The sequence below is a fragment of the Humulus lupulus genome, chromosome 4 (assembly GCF_963169125.1).
Source record: "Humulus lupulus chromosome 4, drHumLupu1.1, whole genome shotgun sequence".
Classification (NCBI taxonomy): Eukaryota; Viridiplantae; Streptophyta; class Magnoliopsida; order Rosales; family Cannabaceae; genus Humulus; species Humulus lupulus.
Window position 1 is genome coordinate 153,936,614 of NC_084796.1, and position 26,526 is coordinate 153,963,139.

The following is a 26,526-nucleotide window of genomic DNA, read 5'->3' on the forward strand; positions in this document are numbered from 1 at the left end:
TCTATTACCCTTGCCAAAAGACCATTTTACCCCTTCTTAATAATCCTTCCTAACTAAACCTTCAAGGGCACTTAAGTCTTTACACTTCTATTTCAATTCTATCACTTTCCATCTTAAAACTTGTTACCTACTACAGTTACAAATGGTTACCCAAGTTACCCAATAACCAATAACCAACCACTCATTCTCAACTCAACTTATAAGATTCCCAAAGTACCCCTAGGCTTTACCTGAGCCGGGTACAACATCCCGTTGTGACTTTTAGACTAAATGGCTCACTAGGACCGTCTCGATGCGTGCATCCTGATAAAAACATCGCACTCACATGGCACCATTCACATAGTACAATTATCACAGATATGCCCAAACATGGCCAGATTACAATCATGCTCATTCTAAGACAATCAGGTCTACATGCATACTAATTCACATAGTCGTGCATCTCAATTAATTAACTAATCACATAACGTGCAATACATCGTAATCATGCATTAAGCTCATTAAAGTCACACACAAAATCCCATCATGCCCTCCAGGCACACTTCCCCAGGCCCTTAAGCCTAAACACTGAATTTGGGTCGTTACAGTCCCCGAGGGAAAAAATGGTAAATTCCCCAAATATTCCCGCCTAGACACTCTATCCTCAAATATATCTCCAAATATTTATTTCTATGTCCCGATAATCCCATAACTCAGCTAATACCAGAATTACCCCTCGACTCGCCCCGAGTCCGAATCTCAACCCCGTTGTGACTCCCTGGCTAACTGCTCCCCAGGACTGTCTCGGATCGTGCTGTACAGACATATCACACATATATAACATATATTTCATTTATCACATTTAACTCAATTAACATGCATCATAATCATATATACACATAGATTCACATATAAGCATATCTAAACCACTTATTGCCCTCCAGGCACACTAATCAAGGGCCTAAGCCTGATTAGCAAATTCGGGTCGTTACACACCCCATTATATTTGAAGGTTCCACACAACTCCAGAAAGTTGGACAAATGGGTGTGAGGATCTTCAGAGGGCAACCCATTGAATTGCACAGACGACTGCACCATTTGTAGAATAGCGGGCTTTATTTCAAAGTTGTTAGCCTCTACAGCTGGTGGGCGTATACTATTTTGTACTCCCGTTAGAGTGGGTAGCACATAATCTCTCAGGCTCCTCTCAGCATTGGTCTGAGCCTGAACCCCTTGTACAATTCCAGGAGTTAGAACATTCCTGCCATCCCCTTCATTCTGTGCCATCTTCACAGATTTCTGGGCCTCTCTCTTGTTCTTTCTGATTTGATTGCAAGACTTTTCAATCTCAGGATTCAGAGGAACAAGTGTGTCTTTTCCTTTTCTGCCACACATATACCAAAATTCACCTGAGATAGACAAATTAAGCAACTAAACAGATTAGAAACAATAGAAATTAAAATCAAATTAGAATAAAAATTAATTAGACTGATATTGATAATTATTTTCAGTCCCCGGCAACGGCGCCAAAATCTTATTGCGATAATTTTGCTATGCAAGTGCACACAGTCACAATTCGTAATAAAATGGTAAAACCAAGTATCGTCCTCAAGGACTGATTTATCAATTACCAGTCAATTAATTTCTTGATCTATTTGATGAATTGAAATTCTTGATTTTTGTAAATACAGCAAAAGAAACTATAAAGTGCAGAAACAATAATCAGAAATTAAATGGAATAACAACTAATAGTAAAACTTTTAATTTAATCACTGAAGAAACAATTAGGATATTCAATCTCATCAACTATCCTCCCTATTATTCCCTAATGCAAAGTGTGAATTCTTCTTATTTTTACCTAATTCAATTAACAAGTTGATACAACAGCCTATAATCATACTATGAATTATAAACTCAACCTAGGTGACAATTTCCTATATTTCTATGGTAAATTGAACCACAAAGGTAGCATTAATCTCGACAACTTAATAACAGTTACACAATTAATTCAGATAATTTCGTTCTAAATTAGAATTATGTCCAATATAACCACAACAGATTTAAATCTCACTTCTCAGATTTTGACTTAAAAACATATGTAAATGACTAAAGATGGCCAATCAATAATCAATCTATAAGAACAGGTTATATGGAATTGAAGAAGATTGAAGAAGAAGAATATTAAAATTGCATTAGTTCATAACAGGGATTCAAGTGATTCAATTAAACATCCTAAACAGAAAATTAGTTCATAGCCATAGTGCTAATCACAACAAAAATTAAAGATAACATCAAGAAAAGAAGAAAAACATGTAAAAATACTCTAAGCTTGAGCCTTCAAAACCAGAATTTCTCTCCCTCGTCCGTACGTCCTCTTTTCTCTTCTCTTTTCGCCATATTAAAACCTAGGGTTCAAATTTTAAAGAGGCGGACCATGGCTCTACATACACTATGCCGCGGCCCGTGTCCAATTCCCTGGGCAAAAAGCTCTTTCCATGCCGTGGCCCTATGTAGCCATGCCGCGGCCCGCGTCGATGAATTCTGGGCAAAATGCCCATCTATGCCGCGGCTCTCTCTAGCCATGCCGCGGCCCGAGGATTTCCTTAAAAACTTTGGTTCTGTTTCCCACCTAGCCGCGGCTCCACTTTGCTCATGCCGTGGCTCTTAAGGGATTTCTCAATTCTTCAAGTTTTCATCCCAAAAATTCACCAACACTTCCAAATTATGTTGGGCACCATTCTTTCTCGAAATATGATGAAAAACTTGGTTATTTCTGCCCTTTCTTTGACATTTTCTTCTATGTGCCCAATTCTTCCTGATATTCACAAAGACAGACAAACAAAGCATAAACCCGCACTTAATGAAAGAAAAACACAATAAAAGACAACTAAAAACATCACCTAAACATGACAAAAACTAGACTGTTGGGGGTTGGACTTAAGGTCAAAAAGGTAATTGACCTCATGAGGAGTGGGCTTTGGCCATTTTTTAAGTTTATAAAGGATATAGAGTGCAGCAAGCATTCTATATCCGTTGGGAGTAATTTGGAAGGGGGCGACACCGAAGTAGTTCGCCACCCCCTGATAGAATGGATGAAGAGGAAGGGTAGCCCCTGCCTCTATGTGATACCTCGACCAGGCGCTATAAGCGCCTCCAGGAAAGTTAGCCCTCTGATCCGCAATGGGGATCTTGAGATTTACCCTAGTGAGGGGATACTTCCTGAGATAATTGGCAAGCATCCTGGGGGTCACTTGGCTAAGTGCAGAAAGATACCACTCGACATCCGGAAGAATTGAATGCCGAGGGCGAGCCCTAACCTGGATGCGAGGGTCTGGGACAATGTTTTCTCGACCACTGGTCGAGGGAACCCCAACCTGCGAATTAGGCTGAGCTAGAGAATTTGAAGTGTGGTCAGGCTTTTGTTTCTTTTGGCTAGTGGATTTGGAACGAGCCATTCTGGCTGGAGATGATTGGGGTCTGGAAGAAGAGAGTTTAGAGAACGGAATCTCGTGAACGTGCTGGGCAGGTTGTTCTTCGCCTTGAAGCAGTTGTGCGAGAAGATCATCCTCGATCGGTCTTTCACTTCCCCACAAATCTGGCATTAAAATCTGCGAACAGAAAAATGGGGAGGTGAGGATGAAGAGCTTAGAAAGTTGGTTAGAATAACGTTGTTCGTGTATAAAAGTCAAACTTTTATACAACAGCATTCTAACAAAAACAAAATTTTCCACATAAACAGTTTGAAAAACAGATCAAAAAGTGGAAGAAAAAAGTTTTTTGAAAAAGCTTTTTCAACTCCAGTTAGGGCGGGAAAAACTCAGTTTTTCAACTAGCATAAAAATCGAATTTCTACTTCGGTTTTACGTCCTAAATGTATGATCTCAACTATCAAACTGGTTTACAACTCCTAACTGGCAAAGATACACCATCCTATCTAGAATCACTCGATAAATCCCCTATTTTCATGCATCTCAACTCAAGAACACAAGCAATATCATAACCTAAAAGCTAACTCACAGCGACATGCACAATAAAAATAAAGAGTAGAAAAATTCTGAAACTTACCGGAGCAAAGATTATGGAAGTTTGGAGAAATTCCGAATGTAGGCGAGCGAACAGCTGGTGGTTCTTGGAACGTCGAAAGGCGATCTTCATAGAAAATGAAGCATCTGATTTAGGGTTTCTTGATAGAGAAATAGCTTGCGTAAAAAGAAAAAGGAAGCTCTGGGGAGGCTATATATATTTTGTATGTGGCTTGAAAAAAGAGGTAATCATCAGTTTCCTCTTTTCAAAGCATGGGGAAGAGTGATAGCCATCAATGGATTGCTTGAGAACCGAAAAGCCGTCATTAGACAGGGGTAGGTCACTTTTTCCAAGAAGGCACGAACTACTCTGACAGATTTGGTGGGATAATTGAAGAGTCGTTTTCCTTAAAGTTCATTTATTACTGGTCGTAATAAATAATCTTGGGGGGCAAATGTTATCCAAAAAATAGGCACGGGTGACGTGGCAGACTTTTTTAACTCTTGGCTGACACCTAGAAGAAGTTATGTTCGACCATCGACCAGTGAGATTCCCCTGATGAAACATTTGAAGCTTATATACGACCAGCCTAGTCGTATACTCCATATATTTAGAGATAATTTTGTACAATTGTGATCATATCCGAGATTATCTCCCTTGATCCATGATGATCCAATTATATAGGAAAGAATATCTGTAACTAATTAGTGTAATCCTCCTTGAGCCTATAAATAGAGAGATATAGCTCAAGGAATGGACTTTTGGTTGATTTAAGTTTACACTTTACAAGAGAATTAGAGCGATTATCTTACGATTGTATTGTTCATCTCTCTCAGGTCTGTGAAGCTCAAAGAACCCTAGTTCTTTGATCACTCCTTTGAGAACTAATATCAATAATAGCTTAAGTGGATGTAGGTCATTACCATTTCGTGGGGCCGAACCACTATAATTTGTTGTGTCCTTTACTGTTTTTTCCATTAGATCTATTTCAACACATCTATTCACATCAAGCATTTGACTCTGTGTCAGTTGACCAAATCGAGGGTCAACATATATAAAAGTGCTAGACATGCTAATCAAGTCATTTAGTTGAGAACGTGTTACTGAAACTATAATGGAACTAGGGTTAAAATATTTTTGTCTTAAACATCGCTTTTCTTATAAATAAACACCTTCTGTTTACACGGGATCCCAAAAATAATAAGATTAAAACAATTTACAAAAGATTTGAGGTTTAAATACAGTATTATCCATACTAAGGCAAAATAGACAGTTAAGCAATCCTCGTCCTGATCCACTCCTCAGCCATGGCGACCGAACAGCTGACTATGTACATTCAGCCCCGCAGCTCTCCATCTTAGGATTGGTCCAGCTTGCCTTTGCCTTTACCTGCACCATGTAGCACCCGTGAGCCAAGGCCCAACAAGAAAACACAACAACAGATCATAAACAATCAACATACAATCCAATATCTTATATCACATAAACATGTTCTCAATAGTTTAAGCATCCATGATAACCAAGTATTCAACATACCAAACATATCATCTCATATCAATAACCAATTCACAAATGATAACTAGGGTTAGCGCCCTCAGGCCACACCCTCTGTTTATCCCACTGACTCTGGCCCGCTTAAACCGAGCTCAGTGAATATTAAGCTGTCCTCGGCTACCAGTGGCCAAGCCACGCCCTGTGCGCAAATATTGTATACGGCACCCTTAGGCCGTTTATCACATGTCCCATGGCATAATACCATCATTGACATTATACAGATATCGGGAGCACTTGGTCCTATCACAAACAATTAACTGGGTGCAGTTTTCTTACCTTTAGATTCGCTAGCTTCGTTCACTTTGATCCTTGAGCACGATCCCTCTTGAGCCCTAGCGCACACCTAGTCACAACCATAGGTCAGAATCATCATCAACCCTCAAGTCTAGTATCTAACCTTGGGACCAATCTCGAGCCCTCGGGAAGCTCTAATTCCACCAAACGGGGTGGTGGAATCGAACACTGAACCCTTGGGCAAAAACCCTTGAAAATAACTCAAAAACCCTCTTCTGGAAGCAGGGTAGTGCTATAGTGCTCTTTGGAGGGCGCTACAGCACTACAAGTAGAACCAAAATCCCCCAGACAACCAAGCCTAGCGCTACAGCGCCCAAAGGCTAGCGCTGTAGCGCTAGTCACAAAACCCGCACCCCTACATTTTTCCTTCCTGCGATTTCCCCAAGCCAACCCTTACCAAAATTTTTCCATTCTTGAACCAAACTTAAAAACAAGCTTATCAACACACTCCACTCATCCCAAGCACCCCAAATACACAAAACCCAATCACATGCACCCCTAATCTCAAAATTCACCATGGTTGAACCTCAAACTCAGAAACTTCAGCACAACAGTCAAAACCTCAGAATTTAAAGCTTAGAATTTCATACCTTCAATGGGGATTCGACCTTAGGTTTGCCTCTACACCTCCTTGGCTTACTCCTCCTCAAACCCTTGGCTTGAATTCCCTAGAATTCCCATCAAATTCAACTTAGACACCTTAGTTCAAAACCAAAACCAGAAACTGAAGAAACTTCAAAGTCTTACCTCAACTGAATGGTTTGTTCTTGCTAAACCCTTGCCAATTCTTCAAGCTAGACCAAGAACTCTTGCCTCAAGCTTACTCTGGTTTCCCCTGGGTTTCTACTCCAAAATACCTCAAGAATTGATGGAGATATGCCTAAACTGACCTTGGAAAATACCCTGCTCTTCTTTCCCTTCTTTTCCTTTCTTTTCTTTTCTTTCCTTTAGAGTTCTATTTCTTTCTACAAGTTCCACTAAACATAAAGTCTCAGTCATGCCTATCCTTTATAAGCCCAAATGACGACAATACCCTTCCCTTTAACTCTAACTCTTTTAATCCACCTAGGGGTATTTTTGTCATTTCACCCAATTCCCGCTAATTTTTCGAGTGTCTCTAATATTTACCGCTTACTTCCCGATACTGAATTAATCACCAATTATATTCCTCAATATCAAAATAGACCCCAATATACTCTCTAAATTCCCATTTACACTCCCAGGCTCGCACCGAGCTGGGTATAAATCCCCGCCGTGACTTTTTCGCTAACCTGCTCACTAGGATCGTCTTGAATCACAGATCACAGATATATCCACATAATAATGTGGTCTCAACAATTTATCACATATATATACAGTTATGCCCTCAACGGGCCAAAATTACAATTATGCCCTTTCTAACCTAATCAGGGCCTACATGCACACTAATACACATAGTCATGCATCTCAAATATTCAAATAGCCATACAACATGCTTTTAATCATTAAATCACATATATTCCAATTATGTCCTCCCAGCACACTAATCAAGGCCTTTAAGCCTTATTAGTAAATTTGGGTCGTTACATGGGTCGTCCTAGGGGTACTGTAGCAGTAGACAACAGTTTGTCTTTTAGGTCGGCCTTTTTTTAGGAGTATGGAACCAACCTTAGGTCGTGGCCCTCTCTTCGTGAGGATATAGTTGCTGCAAGACTCAGAAAATACGTAGAGGAGTCCAGTCCCAAGGCAGATCCTGACCCAGAACCCCCTTTGATTCATGAAGTAGTAGACTTAGACTCCCCCCCCCCCCCCCTATAGAAGTTTCAAGGATGGAGGTCGTGGCAATAAACTTTTCCTCTAGCTCGGAGGGTAGGACTTTTTCAATTTACCTTTAGATTTCCTGTGATATAATAACTTTACATGTGTAATAACTTCCTGTTCTTCTTGTTTCAGGTGAGGAGAAACAAGTTCTACAAATGTGTATTACCCTCCTCATCATCCCCTCCCCCGTGAGCATCATCATCCTCATCTGGATCCTCTTCTACTAATTCGACAGTAAAACCAGGAGCCAATTCACCAAGCTGCTTCAACAAAGCACTGAGCAGTACATCTTGACGCCATTGACGACTCTCAAGTTTAGTCGTATACTTCTTTAGGTTATGATTTTCCTACATAATGTCCTGAGTTTGTTGCAAAATTATGTCCACTTCAGGTGGCAATTGCCCAAACATTTGAGAAGTTGATGAAGATGCTGCCCTCTTTGCGCCAATTGCCCTAAACCTAGGCAACCCCCCAAACCCTTTCTTATAACGCGAGCGGGGACCAAGGACATCTGTGACAATATCCATATTAGGCGGGAACTGACCATCGACATTATCGCCGACACAAGAAGCAGCTGATGATACAGGGGCCGTACTCTGCGATGCTCGACGCTCGGTCATCTCAGTCTGCACAATAAAAAGCACATATCTCGAATTCCAATATAACATTATTTGAAAACCTAACTTAGAAATTTTTAATATAACTACATATAAAATATAAAATTTATTATCTATCTACCAACATCCTATCATTAATGACTGTAGACTAGTGATTGAAAAAGAATGTAATTCATTTTGTTCATGTATTAGGGAGCAAGCGGGCTAAAGTTAATTTGGTCATGAAAATCCATATCTAAATCACAATAATGAAGATATTGTTGATATATACAGTAAGAGCAGTTAATTCCATTAATGGGTAATTCACGTCTCTAAACATATACATCAACAATATTTGCATGTTTGTTATTTAGATATGGATTTTCATGAACAAACTAACTTAGACCACAAGCTCCCTGATACGGGGACAACATTAGTTACGTTCTTTTTTTTTTATCTTAGTCTACAATCATTAATCATAAAATTATTGGCACATAAATTATAAAGATTTAATTGTTATAAATTTAATTAATAATTAATAAATAACTACTAATTGACACCAACCAATTAATAATTAATATTTATTAATTATTTACTAAACTTTTTTAAAGTTAAATGATCATAAATTAGTTAAGGTTGGGCAACTTACATGTTTTGTCGCCGTTTCATCGCTAATCCACTTATCCTTCTTCTTGTGGAGGTACTCGAATGTGTCGATCATGCTCAGAAGCTGGCCAATAGATGGGTCCATCTAAAAAAACAAATTATTTAAACATTGTTACCTTTATAATATTTTCGTAACTATACAGATATGTGTTATTATAATTTACGTGATCATAAACATGGGCAACAATGGATTTGGAACCGTGTCCTCCTGGTATGGTCATTTTTACTTGAGCTTCTTTATTTCTCTTCGATATACGCTTCAAACAACAAATAATACTCATTAATCTAGATTGTAATTTTATAATTAAACATTAATGTAAAAACTAAGGCATGCCTGTTGAGAATCAGAAGCCCAAAAATCGCATAGGATTGCCTAATCAGAAGAACTAATCGACCCAAAAGGTTTCAACTTCACTCTCTCGTTGTCCACCTCTCCTCCAACCTCTACCCAGTGTTTCTTCATCGTGTGGCGCCAATCACTCAGATGTTTTTGCATTTGTCTTATCATGGCATCGTTGATTACTAGATTGTCTTGTGGATAAATGAATTTGTCCTAAAATCACAATTAAATTTGGAATTTGTTAAAGATAGACAAAATCTTTAATAGTGAGTTATTAAAGATTTAAAAATGCTTACAGATAACCTATGCTGAATAACTTGGATATCAGTTGGCATTACTTGTTCCCAAGCTAGTGTAGTTGGGGGTACGGTGTCACGCATATAACGAGCTATGGAATTGTTGAACCACTTGTCGTACGTTTGAATAGCTTTTCCAGTTTGTGCTTCAAACTCTACTTTCAGATGGCTAACTTTTTTGGTGGCCAGCTCCTTCTCGATATTGGCACCGTAATAAGCTCCCCTGCCCCTCTTGGAGCCACCACCGGTGTCATCACTTAGTTCGGCATTCTACATTAAAATATTCATTAATTAACTAATTAAAATTATGTATGTCTATTGTTTTTTATTAGAAAATTAACATTTTATTACTTATGGTCTTTCCCAACCTACCCTATTCTGACCTAGTGGATCCCTTGGAGATAGTAAGCAATCATGAACTTTTCCCCATTTTTTCAAGATGTTTCTCAAACATCTTGAAAAAATGAGGAGTAGTACATGAATGCATTGGCTATCCCCAAGGCATCCACTAGGTGCATGTCTATTATTTTTTGTTATAAAATTAACATTTTATTACTTATGGTCTTTCCCAACCCACCCTATTCCGACCTAGTGGATCCCTTGGAGACAGTAAGCAGTCATGTACTTCTCCACATTTTTTCAAAATGTTTCTCAAACATCTTGAAAAAAATGAGGAGGACTACATGAATACATTGGTTATCCCCAAGGCATCCACTAGGTGCATGTTTATTACTTTTTTTTATATATAAAATTAACATTTTATTACTTATTGTCTTTCCCAACCTACCCTATTCTGACTTAGTGGATCCCTTGGAGATAGTAAGCAAACATGTTCTAATACTCATTTTTTCAAGATATTTTATCAAATATCTTGAAAAAATTAGTACCAGTACATGAATACATTGAATATCCCCAAGGCATCCACTAGGTGCATGTGTACGTATATCTGATACTGCCATTAATTAATGATAATAAATAAATTTTTCATTGAATTAAATAAAAAGTTGCATATATTTGTTCAAATTACATATCACTGTCCTCATCATCACTAACTACAACATCATTACGGACACCACTATCACTATCAGTATCGACTAGAACATTGTTGTCATCCTCATCGTCTTCATACTCGGCCAACATGTCGTCTTCAAATTCAACTTCATCATCCACAAAAAATTCATCTGAACCTTCGCCAACCAAATCATCGACGTTGTACAGTTCAGTGGATTGACATCAACCCGATCATACTGACGATTATCAAAAATTGGAAGTTCTACCGACAAATGAAATGAAGAAGAATTAACTTCTAGCAATATTGTTATATCATTTGTGGTCTCAGTATCATCAACATCGGAATTTGATAATTCCCATACATTCCTCGGAATGTATTCATTAACGAGCCTCCAATCATCCCCTTTTTTCACATCTTAAAGATAATACACCAACTTTGCTTGAGATGCGAGAACGAAAGGATCATCTTTATAACATTCTTCCTTGACATATACACTCGTAAAATTGGATTCCACTTTAATTCTACTTGTATTGAACCATCTACACTTGAATAGGAGAACATTGTAACCCATCAAGTAGGACAATTCAATTACTTCTTCCGGAACTCCATAGTAGTTAACTCCTTCCTCACTTGGCACCATTACACTGCAATTTTGTGTTTTAAGCTTCATATCACAACCATGAATCAAAAATTTGACACCATTCACTATCATCCATGGATAAGAGAACACGGTGCCACTTGATTTGTTTGCAAGAGTATACAATTCATTATTAACTTCAATAGGTGTTGACTCATGCAAACCGCTCACCTATCAAAATTAATTAGTTTTGGATTGATTAAGTGGGGTTTCGGAAAATAATTGACTAATATACATACTCGTTCTTTGAACCACTGAGGAAACTCAGCTTCTTGTCGAACTTCAAGATTCGAGCCCTCCCGTCTTCTTAATTCATCCATATGCTCACTACAAACAGCAACAATGTTATGATTTTTGTCTTTTAGTTGGTATATAAATCAAACAAATTTATTTAAAATGACTAGAAAACATACTTAAGGTACTCCTTAATTTCGGCACAATTGTTCAAGATATACCACTCAACCTTTTGCTTTAACTGCGGATTGAGGAGCATACTTGATTTCTTACCAAATGGACGACAAACAGCCTTATAAATAGAATGTTCTCGATTTGGTTGGGATTCAACACGATTGTCATTCCTCTCAGATCGATTGAATCGAGTCTCAACCCCCCAGAGGTACATTGAGCAAAAGGATAAGGCCTCGTTCACCATGTAAGCTTTTGCAATTGAACCTTCCGGTCGTGCATGATTGCTTACATACTATTTATAAACCGCCATTGAACATTCAATGGGATACATCCACCTAAAGTGCATGGGACCGCCAAGAATTGCCTCTTTCGGAAGATGCAAAACCAAATGCACCATAATGTCGAAAAATGCAGGAGGAAAGATCATTTCCAACTTGCATAAAATGGTGATAATGTTTGTCTGCATCTTCTCAAGGTCTTTCACATTCAAAGTCTGTGAACAAAGTTTTTTGAAAAAACCGCACAACTCAATAATTGGCTTCCGAACTTCAGGAACCAAATACGATCTAATTGCGGCGGGCAACAACTGTTGAAACAACACGTGGCAATCGTGTGATTTCGGCCCAGTTATCTTGCCATCATTAACATTGACATTCTTTGAAATGTTTGCAGCAAAACCATCCGGGAATTCAACTGACTTCATAAATTCACAGAAAAATCGACGCTCCGGGACACTGAGGGTGTAACTGGCGTGCGGTTTCTTCCACTTATTTCCCTCTTAGTAGAGGTGGAGTTTTTCCCTAATTTTCATGTCTGCTAGATCAAGTTTTGCCTTGTCAGTGTCTTTAGATTTTCCCTCTAAGTTCAACAAGGTTCCCAAGACACTATCGCAAACATTCTTCTCAATGTGCATTACGTCCATGTTATGCCTCGGCCATGATTCTTTCCAATAATCAAGCTCGAAAAATATGCTCTTCTTCAACCAATTAATTTCAGCCGGAGCCTTTTTTCATTTCACACCACCAAATTCTTTGTGTTTCCCAGGTTGTCTAATCTGAAAATTCTCTAATTACTTCAACACATCATCACCGGAGTAATCTTTCGGTGGTGGCCTAAGTTCCTTGTTACTGTCGAATAACGCTCGTGTACTCCTCCATTCATGATCCATATCAAAAAACCTTATATGGCCAATGTATGCAATTTTACTTCTGATCCCTAAAGAGGGAGTTTCTTCATTACATGTGGGGCATGCCTTGTACCCTTTTGAGCTCCACCCAAACATCATAGCATAAGCTGGGTAGTCGTTAATGGTCCACAAGATTGCTACACGCATATTGAACAAGGTACTATTGTATGCATCTCATGTCTCGACACCATTCACCCATAACTCCTTCAACTCGTCAAGCAAAGGTCTCATATAGACATCAATATCTTTTCCAATTGAAGAAGGACCTGGAATTAGAATAGACAACATTAATAATGATAGTTTCATGCACTTCCACAGAGGCAAGTTGTATGGGACAAGTATCACAGGCCAAATGTTGTAAGAGTTGCCCATGTTCCCAAAAGGATTGAAACCATCTATAGCCAACCCAAGCCTAACATTTCGAGGTTCAGCTGCAAAAGATGGGTACAACTCATCAAGGTGCTTCCACGCCTTATTGTCAGCGGGGTGCCTCATCACACCATCTTCCTTTGGCCTTTTAGAATAGTGTCATCTCATAACCTTTGCAGTATATCTCGAACTGTACAACCTTTTCAATCTCGGCATCAACGAAAAGTACCGCATTACCTTATGAGCCATTTTCTTCCCGTTCCCACGATTATCTTTCCAGCGACACTCACCACAAACCGGACATAATTCTAAATTCGCATTCTCCTTTCAAAACAGTGCACAATCATTCTTGCAAGCATCGATGGACTCATATCGCAATCCAATACTCCACAACTTTGCCTTTGCCTCGTAGTTAGAATTAGGTAAAATTGTTTCGTCAGGCATAGCGTCAACTAACAATTCCAGCAAACCATCAAAGTGATGATTGTTGCACTTGTTAATAACTTTCAGATGCATCAGCTTCACCAAGAAGTTCAATGCAGAATACTTTCTACAACCCGAGTACAGTTCACTTGACATCTCCTTGAATAAATTGTCATATTTGTCGCGATGTTGAACATCATCTTAGGGAGGATCATTATAGTTTCCAGCGGGAGCGTCATCTTCAGCGTAAACATCCTCCAGGATATCTGCTATCTCATCTTTATCCTGATCTCGTACCACATCTGGTGGCAGTGGCAGCGCCTCTCCATGGTAATGCCACACTTTGTAGGACTGTATGATGCCATTGTTGAATAAATGCATCAAAATTGCATTTATAGGTTGGAACTTAACATCCCCACATTTCTTGCACAGACAACTAGTCAAACCCTGATCGTTCACCATATTTTTAGCAACCTCGAAGAACTCCTTAACACCATTTCTATACTCCAGAGACCAATGATTCCTTACACTCATACAGCTTCTGTCGCTCGCCATCTTCAACTAAAATTATTAAGAGAACAAATGATCACTAAGTGATAATAATATTTATGATGTATTATGATCTCTTATTTTTAAATCAACAAATTATGATGTATTATTGAAGAATCGTTCAATTATGTCTTACGCAATTATATTTTTTTTGTAAATCATATAAATAATCATTGGTTTTATTTATTCATTATTTAATTAAAATATAATTTTAAATTTATTTAAGTATATATTAATTGTATTTTGTAATTATTTTTAATTTTTCCTCAAATTTATTTAATTATTATTTAATAACAATTTTATTATATTTTTATTTTACTTAATTACATTTGATTTAATTAATTGTTTTTTCAACATTACTTAAAAGAAAAATTAAGGTTTACTTAAAATTTAATTATTATTTTTTGTAATTAATGTTAATTTTCCAAACATTAACAAAATTTGGGCAGCATAACGACTATATTTTAAACTATCCCAAAATTTTATAAAACCTGCAAACTACACACAAAAATATACATAATATTCCTAGAGCAATATACATAATATTCCCAGAGCATGCACAACATAAACCAAGATTAATAACATATATCAAATATTTTTATATCAGTAACATCAAAACAAATTATTTAGTAAATATTTATAAACAAATAATCTTTAATATAAAAAAATAAAGTATAATTCAAATATACAATATAATATAATAATTTAATCTATTTTTTTAATATACATATAAAGCATTAAAATTAAAAAAAATACATATTCAAATCTGTTTTTTTTAATAAATACTAAAAACATATATTATAAAAATAACATAAAAATAGTAAATAAAAAACATAGATTATAGTGGGTTGGCAGCGGCTCTGGTTCGGTAAAGTTGGGAGACTCCACAGAAACAAAAAAAAAATATAAAAAAAAATTCAATACATAACAAAAACTAAAAAAAAAAAAGTAAACTAAACTTACCTTAGGCATAGGCTCGGGGTCGGGGGTGGGTTGATGTTGGACGGTCGGGGTGGCCGATGGAGTCTCGGGGTGGGCGGCGATGGAGGCTTAGGGGTGGTGGTGGGGAAGAAGAGAAGAGATTGTGTTGGTGGTGGCGTTGAAGGGAGGGTCGGGTTGGTGGTGGCGTTGAAGGGAGGGTCGGGGTGGTGGTGGTGGAGGGTCGAGGTTGTGGTGGTGGCGTTGAAGGGAGTTTGAAGAAGAGAGAAATTGAAGAGATTGCAAAAATGGGGAAGAAGGCTCGGCGGCTGTGTATAATATAGCTATGACTTTTGCCGACGCATTTCGTTGAGCCGACAAAAGTCTTAAATGCGCCGGAAAAAGTCAAGTAGAAAATCCTAATCGAAAACGGTACCATTTAAATAAGTAAGACTTTTACCGATGCAGTGTAGACTTTTGCCAGCGCAACGAAATGTGTCAATAAAAGTCTGACCACCAACCTTCTTTAAAACGTGCATGGACATTAATATAACACGTTGTTTTTTGCCAGTGCATTAGGTGAAATGCGTCGGCAAAAGTACCTAACTAATTCAATGTCCAATTTTCATGAATCTTTGTCGGCGCAAATGAACGCCGGCAAAATATTGACTTTTTGCCGGCACTTTTCGCGAATTGCCCCGGTAAATGTTTCTTTTACCAACGCAATTGCAAATTGCGCTGGCAAAGACCTTCTTTCTTGTAGTGTCTATTCTATATAAAAAGTGTGTAGATAACGGAAATTCTTAGTTTTAATGATTTTTTATTTTTTTCTGTTAACTTTAACGGAATATCCTTATATTTAACAGAATATTCTTATATTTAACTTTAAATATTACTTAAACTTAAATAAATAACTAATTGAACAAATTAAAATATGATATTTTTGAGATATTTTAAAATGATGATTATTTAAAAATAATAAAATCATACATTTTATAAATTATAAATAGAAATTTAATTAAACCTAAAATTATTACTATATTAAGCATATAATATATAATTGTTTGTTGTCAATGTCAAATTCAAAAACTAAAACAAACATAAACTTAAATAAAAATAAATTAATTAATTAAAATAAGATATTTTTAAGATATTTTATGATAATTTAAACAATTAAATCATATTTATTTAAAAATAATAAATGCATACATATCATTTTTTTTATCTTATAAATTTGTGTGACAGTTTGTTTTTTATCAACTGATTGGAGTTTGTTTTTCTTCATCAAATTCACCAAAGGACATTGCGACATACATTAGAAACTAAAAATAGTTGATGCATGTATACTACTGTCTACACTATGACTTTTTCTATTATTAATTTTTTTTTAAATATTATTGTATTATATATATATGTCATATAGTCATGCAAATATATATATATTTATGTCACCGTTGTGTTTAGATGTCATATATGTAAAGATAATTGATATAAATATTTATATATACTATAGAACTATAACTCATTCTATTATATATATATTTTTTTAAATGTGAATAAGTTTTTATTAAAATTATAAATAATATTTACAACTTTAAAATTAAGCAAATATGCTTTTACGTTCTTACTAGTGTATATATATAGATGGGGGATCAAGGTAAAGTCTATAAATATATTTTTATTGAGTTTTTTTTTTCGGAATTGAAGTATATATATACATCAAAGACGATCTTAATTATATACAGAACTCATCAATCGTCACGTAGCACCACGATAATTTACAATTGAAATAAAGTTAGTTGTATAGATTTCAATATATAACATTCTGAAACAATGCTATCTCGACATAGAAATTTGATTATGCTTAACACGTTTTTGCTTAATTATTATTATATTTTTTTGGACAAAGTTGGACATGTAAGTAATCATATACATACGCGAACACGTACTCACATTTATATATATAACAAGTAAATGGAGAGTCCAGCCATAACCTATTTTCTTATGGGATTCTCTTATTAATATGATATATTTTTGGGAACCGACCGACAGCATTGAAATTGAAAAATTAACAATGTTTGAGCTGAATGAGAGATTTGTATATGGATGGAAGGTGGATATTTGTACATATATATTTATGCACACATATTTTAATTTATTTATTTTGTGTCAAGGGAAAAAGTCAAGGAGATAACAAACAATTATTGAGTACGAACTTAAAAATGTAGGCCAATGTTGACGATTGGAAGATATGTACACTGATAATGTATTGTAATTAAAATAGAAAAGAAAAAAGAACATACTTTATTTGATTTAATTTAAAGTACATTAATTTGTTGGGGATATATAAGTACAAATAAAATTCATAATCTTAATTTATATGAATTACCTAACTACAAGTTGTATTAATATCGAACAAAAAAAATTATTGACAATGTTTACTTACCTTAGTGATCATGATTCATCCACATATCATGCATGCAACAGATGAAGAGCCTCAACCAAAGTGGACTTGAACCTATTAACATCAAGATTAACACTTTGTTTTTCCAAATAAATGGACTTAAAAGCATCCCAACCTTGCTTCCCAATGGATAAAGGATCAGTAAAAACTGCATGGTCAAGTGGGTAATCCTTGATCAAAGTGCTCTCCTCATTCTTGATCTTATACTCCAAGTACTTGAGATTCATATTCTTTGCGGGCACTCCAAAGTCATTTGTGGCTATCCATTCAAACCCTCCAACGGGAAGAATCTGAATGAAAACAGCATTTTCAGGGAGAAAAACTATGTTGGTAAGACCAGCTCCATGGACTCCCATTAACACATCACAAGAGTTTACCAACTCGGCAAACTTCTGCAAGTTCGAGATGGCTTCTGCCACAATCACATTGTACCCTAAACTCTTCGCCGTTTTCACTATCTCTCCCGCGTTGGTGAAAGCTCTCGTTCTTCTTCTAGTTATGAGTAGAAGCCGTGGTCTTTCTTTACCATCGTTTATTTGAATCGCTTTTTCATTCTTTAATGAGTATGCTTCTCTTAGAAAATCTCTGAAGTCTTTCATTGAGTAAGAATGTCGTTCGGGGTCAATAGTCATCTCCTTTTGGTGTCGTTTTAAGCCAATGGTTGCACTAGGGAAGCAATGCACTTGTTGGCTATTTTGTACGTCGTTTATGTCCATAACTTTGTAATTGGACAAAGCTCTCAGTAGTTTCTGGTACTTTTCCATAAAGTAAATCCGTTTATCGGACACAAGAAACTGCACTTCACCGTTGTACTTTCTTGAAGTTATGAACAACGGAATGACCACGTCGGTGAACTCATGGAAGTTGTTACCCACGTAGCCTCCGAGCGAGAACAACAAGGCTGGGACGCTGTGGTTTCGAGTGCATTCGGGCACGTTTTCGTGATTTGTTAGTGCTGAAATTGACCATTTCTTGACTGAACCCATGGCCGTGGTGTCTCCTTTCCGAGCATAAGGCCTTACACTCCATGATGAAGAGGAGTTATTTTTGGGCTCCATTACCTGAGATGGTGTGACAAAGAAGACGGAATATGTTTTTCCGACGATTCGAACATCAGTTTCGAGTTCGCAGTATTCTGATCTGGATTTCTCAGTGTTGCAGATGATTGTTGGCTGGGTTTTCTTTGTCATCGCTACTTCTTCAACTGCAAGAAAATATCATCATTAATTCAGCATTATTATTCCAAATAAAAGTACATCTATACAATTTGCATTAATTCAAAATGGCGTACTTACTCAGTGTTGCAGCAATATTATGATCATGTGATGAAGTAGTTGAGTTTGCCACATTTAATGTTGTAGACCCGTTTTTGGTGACGATGGTACCCATATCTTCATGATGCTGAGAAATATTATTGCTAGAATTTTCGGATTGATAATGAGGACTATTATTATTATTATTATTATCGCTATTATTATTCTTCTCCGTTGCGTTTTCTTCTCGAAGATCATGAGTAATATTACTACTCACATTTTTCGAATCATAGTGAATAAGATTCTGTGAAGTATAATTGTTTTTTTGGAGATGATCACTGGCATTTTTTGATGGTTGATGATCTGAATTTATTTTGGGCCACTTATTGATCTCGTGCATGCTTTTCACATTTTGGTGATCAGAGCTGTTTGTAATTGCTTTGATTGCTAGCATTTTGTTGACACTAACACTACCCATTGACATCTGCAAATTCACTGTCAAAAACCAATTGAAATATTAGATTGATTGCTAAGGAAAAAGAAGAAGGAGAATTATATATACATGTGTAAAGTGAGGAGAAAAAATAAACAGAAAAAAAAAAGAAAAGTTGTAAACAATATAGAACTTACAAGCAGCTGGTAGAGGTCCCAAATAAGGCTGAAAGAAAGAGCAAAAGAACAATACTAGGATAAAGCAGCAAATGATAGCTCCATATCTCAACCTTTTTTGCTCATGGCGACTAAAGCTTCTAGCAAGAATAGAATCGTACATCATTTTTTCCTTTTTTTTTTTTGTTTGAAGAGAACTAATTAAATGTACTACACTATATGCAAAATGCTTTTAAAATCTCATTTGCTTATGGTAGACCAAGTTTTCGTGTTGATGACGATGAAAACACAAAACTAGAGCTTTAAGATTTATGAGATAGAGAGCCTTTGAAATGAAGCCTCTCATTAATTATTAGTAGTTTATAGTACTAGTTCATAATTTTAGAATAAGAATTATGTATGAGTATATATATATTTATATAAATATGACATATGGAGGAATTATTAGTTGGGCTGCATTTTTTATGAACTGTTGCACCACGATGATTTTGGTATACTTAGCTTTCTCTTATTTCTGTCTAGCAGATTCATAAATTATATTATCAAAAGTTGAGATTCTTTTGTTGACTGTATGAGGACAAACATCGCTTTCCATGATTTGTTAAGAAATCTTTTTCTATACTATTTATTTGTTTATTTTTTAATTTCGCTAAAAATCTGTATATATTCTGGAAATAAGTCGCCGGTCGCGATTCCAGCTTTGAAAGCTGTACATCATTCAGCTAATTAATTAAAGAGAGTTTTAGAAAATTGAAAATTTATTTTTCAGGGTACGTGTGACATTATTTGTTCAAACAATTGAGTTCGTGTTTTACCTTGAGCTGAGTTGTTTAATCTTAAATTGACTATGAGTTGATGAGTGAATCAGAACAGATGTTCAAGATCAATTACTGACTAATAATTTATTAGACAATATTTACTTGTTGATTCTAATTTACCAAACCTATATATATATATATTTATATAAACATGCATAGGGTAAGACTTTCGTAGTGATTGTTTCTAATCACTACCTATTTACTACTTTTATTATTTTTAGTACATTAATAAGCTGTAATTCTATTTATTTTATATGTTGTATAATGTAGTTATAGGAGACATTCCATAAATTTTGAGACATTTTGAATAATTTAGAATGTCGAAATCAGAATTTAAACAAACTGTTGCATGCACGCATAAATATCGAAAATAAATTATGTTAAATCATGATTTGATTATGCTTAGTTGTATCAAATTATTTCTTATTGTTGTATTAGTGTTTCTGTTCTCGTGTATTTGTTAGTGGACATATGTCTTTTTCTGTGCTTTTGCTGTGTACTCATGGTTCCCTGCTAGGGGACTATATATACCACTTTGCACTCTTTTCCTCATTAAGGAATTATAGAAACATATTTTACAATTCCTCTATCATGGTATGAGTGCCCTAACGGCCATGGCGTCTGCGATGAGTATAGGTAGCCACCTGGACTCACCAGATATGGACCAATAACAAACACCACCCTTACAATCCTCTACTATTTCTTTGCCTGCATCTACTGTTTCATTGCCTTTTCTTCTACCACTAGCCATCTGAGCTATACTTTTCCATCTATTACTCAAACCATTTCCATTAAGCTTGATGAGTCTAACTTCTTAGTCTGTCGTATCCAGATGCAAAATATCATAATAGCTAATAATGACCATGAAGAACACATTGATGGTTCTATCACCTGCCCTTCTCAGTTTATCGAAGGTTCTACTACTCAAAGCAACCCATATTTTACCTCATGGCATCATTTCAGTAGACTCCTCGTGAGCTAGTTGTATACTTCTTTGGCGGATGCAATGCTCAGTCTGATTGCCCAATTCCAAACTACTTCCTAGATCTAGGCTTCCCTCGAGCAGATCTACACTGCTGCATCGTTTGCTCGTGTATCTGAAGTTTGAATAATTTAGTAGACTATCAAGAAGAAGGGTCTTACTGCCTTTGCCTATTTCCAGAAGCTTACTTCTCTATGCAACACTCTTACCTCTGTTGGCAACCCTGTTGTAATGCCCCGAAATCCCTAATGCGGTTTAATGGCTGGATTAGTAGGCCGAGAAGGCCATAACTGTTTAATTATGTCATTAAATGATAATATGCATGTTTATGTGAATTATATTATAATATGATGTTAAATGCATGCATGTGGGACCACATTTCATGACCAGGGTATTTTAGTAATTTGGCCCGTTGAGGGCATAATTGTATATTTGTATGCATGTCGGTGATATATTGTTGAGGCCACATTATAATGTGGATTTGTTTGAGCTATTCGACATGAGATGATCTTTGAATATTAAGTAGCGGTTTAGTCATAACGGGATTAAGTTCGAGGCTCCGGGTGAGTCTCGGGATGTTTTAATGGTTAGAGCGTTGCCATGAATAAAAGGGTAATGGGATATGAATTATTGGTATTTGAGAATATCGATAATAGTGAGAATTGGATAGCGTTAATTATGATTAACGAAATAGGTGAAAGATGACGATTTTATCCTTGGGGAGACTTTAGAAGCTTTAAATGACCTAGGGGCATTAGGGTCATTTGGCTTGAGATATATATGGTTTAAGTTGGCTGTAGAAACATATAGAACAAAACAGAGCAAGGCTTCTTCTTCCCGTACATAACTTTCCCTCTCTCTTCCATTGAATTTTTTAGTCCCAAATTGAAGTATCAAGCTAGGAAATCAAAGCTTGGAGGTTATAGACTTAGTTCATCTACTAAGGAGGATTCAAAACCAGCTGGAGGTAAGAAATTGTCCATGAATTCCAAGTATTACTCTGTTTTTCTTTTAGTTTTCAGCCTATAGATTTTGATGTGGATAGTTGGAATCAAGGGGAGTTTTTGTGTAAGATTGATTGGGTTTTGGTGAGGGGGTGATGTAGATGAGGTTTAGGGGTTGAATTGGATGTTTTGGTAAGGTTTGGGATTGGTTTGGAAGGTTGGTTTCAAGGGGAATCGCAAGGAGGGAAAATCAGAGGAGTTGCTGGTCTGAAGTTGGCACCCCAGCGCCAGTCCTAGCGCCCCAGCGCTACGCAGGGCAGAGAATAGCCCTCTCTGTTTCTGGGGCAGCGCCTAGGCACTAGGTTCAGGGAATGTTACTCTTAGGCCTTGTGATGGTTTTTAAGGCTCGGGGGTTGGTTCCTTTACCCCTTTTAAGTAGTTTGAGAGTCCCGAGAGTGAGGGATTGATCCCGGGAGTGTGGTTTAGATTGTGAACCATTCATTGATTTATTTTATTGATGGTTTCTAATTGGTTATGATTAGGTAACCGCTAAGGAATCTAAAGGTTGATTGTTCTCAAGGGTCGTTCTTATATTATTTCTCGCTCGAACTCGAGGTAAGAAAACTGCACCCTGTGTATATATGACATGCGTGATTGTTATTGAGGCATGTTGATTGATAAATGTGGACATGGATTTCATATTAAATGCTAGTGAATGTTTTTTACTTGTATCTGGTACTGACTAGTCAGGGACACTGACCTAAGAGTCAGAAACGGCATAAGCGTCCTGAACGCAGGGCCGAATGAAGATTAGATCTAATCGATATCAGCGTTGAATTGCTCTAAGGCATTAACGCTGGACCGACCCTAAGGTCGATGAACTTAAAGCGCTTGGCTAGTCTAAGACTAGTTACTCAGAGCCAGGGCCTAAGGCCTAGGTGACCGTTTGTCACATGGCTAGGGAACGATGTTCTAGGGTTATGACTCTATGGTCATGAGGAAGGTCGCATTGGTGACTAGACGCCATGCACCTATCCTGTTTAAGCTAGTGAAAGGTTCACTTATCTGTTAAGCCCTGGTGACCCTATCGTCACAAGGATAAAGGGAGTTATACCCAACTTAGTGACTTTTGCGACTGTCACCTATTTGTTTTGGGCTGATAGTCCTGAATGATTATTATGATTATTGTTGATATTATATCATGTTATATTGTGTTTTCTTGCTGGGCCCTGGCTCATGGGTGCTATGTGGTGCAGGTAAAGGGAAAGAAAAGCTCACCCAGCCTTGAGTGGAGAGCTTAGGTGGTGATGTGTACATATGCGGCCTCTTGACCACCACGGCCAAGGAGTTCTTAGAGGAACTAGGGGGTTTACCCTATTTTGCCGCTTAGGTCGGCAGATTTGTAAATTTGAAATGGTAGTGACCATTTTGAGTTGTAAATAACTTGTAAATGTTTTGATAAGCTCATGAGTAGTTATATACTTAATAAAATGTATCCTTTCCTTTTTATTGGTTTTCCACCTTAGCCTGTTAATAACACTTAGAGCACATTTTTAACCAAAGGACTCGGGCAGCGTGTCAAATTTCCGGTTCACCGTTCACCGTAACTATTATGGGGTAACCAGGGCGTTGCAACTTGGTATCAGAGCGTACCAAGGTTAGAGTTCCTGTAGACTGGCTGGGCATGTACACACATCACTGAAGTCAAGCTCGACTCATGGTTTGGTAACTATTTATGTAGTTACACTACACCAAATACCCCTTTCCATAACACATGAATATAATAGTAATAAAAAAGTATTATGCTAGACTAGTATATTGGGCCACTTTAGGAAAAAAAAGGCGGTAATAATTACACATCCTGCCACTCAGCATTTTTTTTCATTTGGGATACCTGGAAATTTGTGAGACCCGAGAGACCAATTCCTGTCCTTCAATTCCTTCAACATTTCTGAGACCCATTTCCTTGGCTTGGTACTACATTCGAACTCCTCACTCTCTCTCTCGTCTATCTCTATCTCTCTGTCAACCTTCAATTTCTAGTCGTTGGGATCCTCGAGCGGGAAAAAGAGAAATAAAAGGGGAAAATCACTTTCGTTTCCTTTTTTTTTTTATGGTTTTTCTTTTCTTTCATGATCCGGTTCTGAATTTTGATGGTTTCTCTGATTCCTCTTCTGCTCCGCCGCAAGAGCTACTCCGATTGTCCCTCAGGCATGGACTAAGGCTCGATGACTATGGGACGTAGGCAGGGACTAAAGGTTGACGATTATGGGATACAGACAGTGCTTTGGTGGTGAGGGCTAGATCGGTGCAGGTGGTGGTCGACTGTGTCTTGTGCAAGGTCGGGGACAGACGGGGACTGAAGGGTGACAAATGGGTAAGATTTTTTCTCACCTGTTTTTTTTTTTATTTTTTTGCAAAAGAATTAGCATAAAACATTTGAACTATTTTATGTCTGGTTTATGCTAGAGTTTCAAGGGGTATTCAGTTGAATCCTGTATGTTGTTTTCTGACATAAATTCATACAGGATTCTGATTAGACCGCATCCAGCAATTTAGCGCTTAGTTCATGGCATGGTTGTTGTTTACCTTGTTGCTCTCACATTTTTGCTTTTTCAGGTCAGCTCTTGTCTTTCCTATCTGTATAGTGATCCATTTTTCCAAAAAATAAAAATTATTGGAGAGTTAATATTATTGGAAAAGTATGCTCTGATTTTGGTGTTTTAGTTTTGAATATTTAATGGAGAGTTACTAAGTCGTAGCAAGAAGTTGAAAATTGGATCATATTGTTTGGAGTAGAAATAAATGTGTTTTAGTATTTTTTTTTTCATGTAAACAGAAAATCATGGATTCCCTGTACTTTTTAGTTTAAGAAATTTGCTTGTCATGTCTCATTTTCTGTTTCTTGTGAACCTTTGTTATTGACACCGAGTTAGATGCATTTTTTACTGACTCAGGTCAAAAGTACACTAGAATAATTTACACCAGCTCAGTGGGACAAAGATGAGTGGCATCCCCTACTTGGTCCATGGCGTTTCATTCAAGTTGTTAGTCTTTGTATCGTCTTCCTCACAGTAGAGCTCAACACCTTTTTTTTTAAGTTCTGTTTGTGGATTCCTCCTCAAAACCCCGTTATTGTGTATAGGTTGATATTGTGGTGGCTAATAGCAATTCCTACAATCCGCGAGTACAACTCATATCTTCAAGACGACTACACTACCCTCTTTCTCTATCTGACATAATCACTAGCAGCACGTCCTTTTCCTTTTCTTGAAATGAATTCATATACCCTCTTGGCCTACCATTTCCAAGGTTTTAACCTTTTCATAATCACTGTGTCCAAATTGCAGAAAACCAGTGAAAAAAGTCGGCGCATTCTATTGGCTTTCCTTAGCTATTTGCATAGTAGAGCTTCTCATTTGCATCAAGTTTGGACATGGTATGTTACTCTGCAACTATTATCAATCAAATGATGTAACTACTGAGAATAATAACAATAATAATAGAGGGGCTCAGTATATTGAAAGTGATGTCTGCTTAACAGAAGATGATAATTTGAAAGTTGCCATTGTTGGACAGTGCCCTGAAGGTGATACTGTAATGACTAAGAATTATGAGCGATGTGAAAAGCCAGATAAAAAGCCTGCTAGGCAACGGTTATTGGTAGTTGCTAACAGATTACCAGTCTCTGCTGTAAGGAAAGGTGAAGATGTATGGCATTTAGAGATTAGTGCTAGGGGTTTAGTCAGTGCTCTTCTGGGAATGCAATTCCTACTCTTCATTTTTTAAGATTGTTTGGTCTATTTATATTTATATTAAGATTGTTTACTTGATGATATTATTGTGTGTCTAACAAAATAGTTCCCCGTATTAATAGTTTTTTGTTACTTTTTTTACCTGATGATTGGGTTTTTTTCTTGTAAACTTGTTATTCACTTGTACTGTATGGTATAGATTCAGATCGCTTTATACGTGCACTGGAGCTTCCTCAAGTCCAGGAACACATCAGAGAACTTAAAGAAAGATTTGCTGGGCGGAAGGTAAATAATATATTTTAAGAATAAAAGTATGCCATGCATACACTCAACTTCCACAACAAAATGGGAACATGTATTAATTCTTAAGCATAATTTATCTCACTGTCTAGTTTCCTATGACATGAAGTTTTAGGATAGCTGGTCGCTTGATATGCTTTGAGACCTTGTTTATCATATTCCTGTTTGGTTCTTTTACTGTAAAGCTATTAGATAATTATTTGTCCTTACCTTCCCAGTGATACATTTCTATTTATGCTATGATGCATTCCAATTTTCTTACTTAATTTATTTCTGCGCATACCTTTTCTCTCTTGATTTCCTTATTGTAAACTTACCTGCCCCCCTCTCTTTCCCTGCTTCCTTTGGGGT

At 36.8% G+C, this 26,526-nt stretch overlaps 1 protein-coding gene across 1 annotated transcript; it reads right to left on the bottom strand.

Moving 5' to 3' along the window:
• Positions 1 to 17,519: 17,519 nt before the first annotated feature.
• On the bottom strand, positions 17,520 to 19,596 carry LOC133832605 (beta-1,2-xylosyltransferase XYXT1-like). Its single transcript, XM_062262924.1, has 3 exons — positions 19,298 to 19,596; positions 18,810 to 19,237; positions 17,520 to 18,718 (listed from the first exon to the last, which is right to left on the bottom strand). Exons 1-3 carry the CDS (start codon positions 19,540 to 19,542, stop codon positions 17,523 to 17,525), a joined length of 1,869 nt encoding a protein of 622 aa, XP_062118908.1. The 5' UTR covers positions 19,543 to 19,596; the 3' UTR covers positions 17,520 to 17,522.
• Positions 19,597 to 26,526: the final 6,930 nt, after the last annotated feature.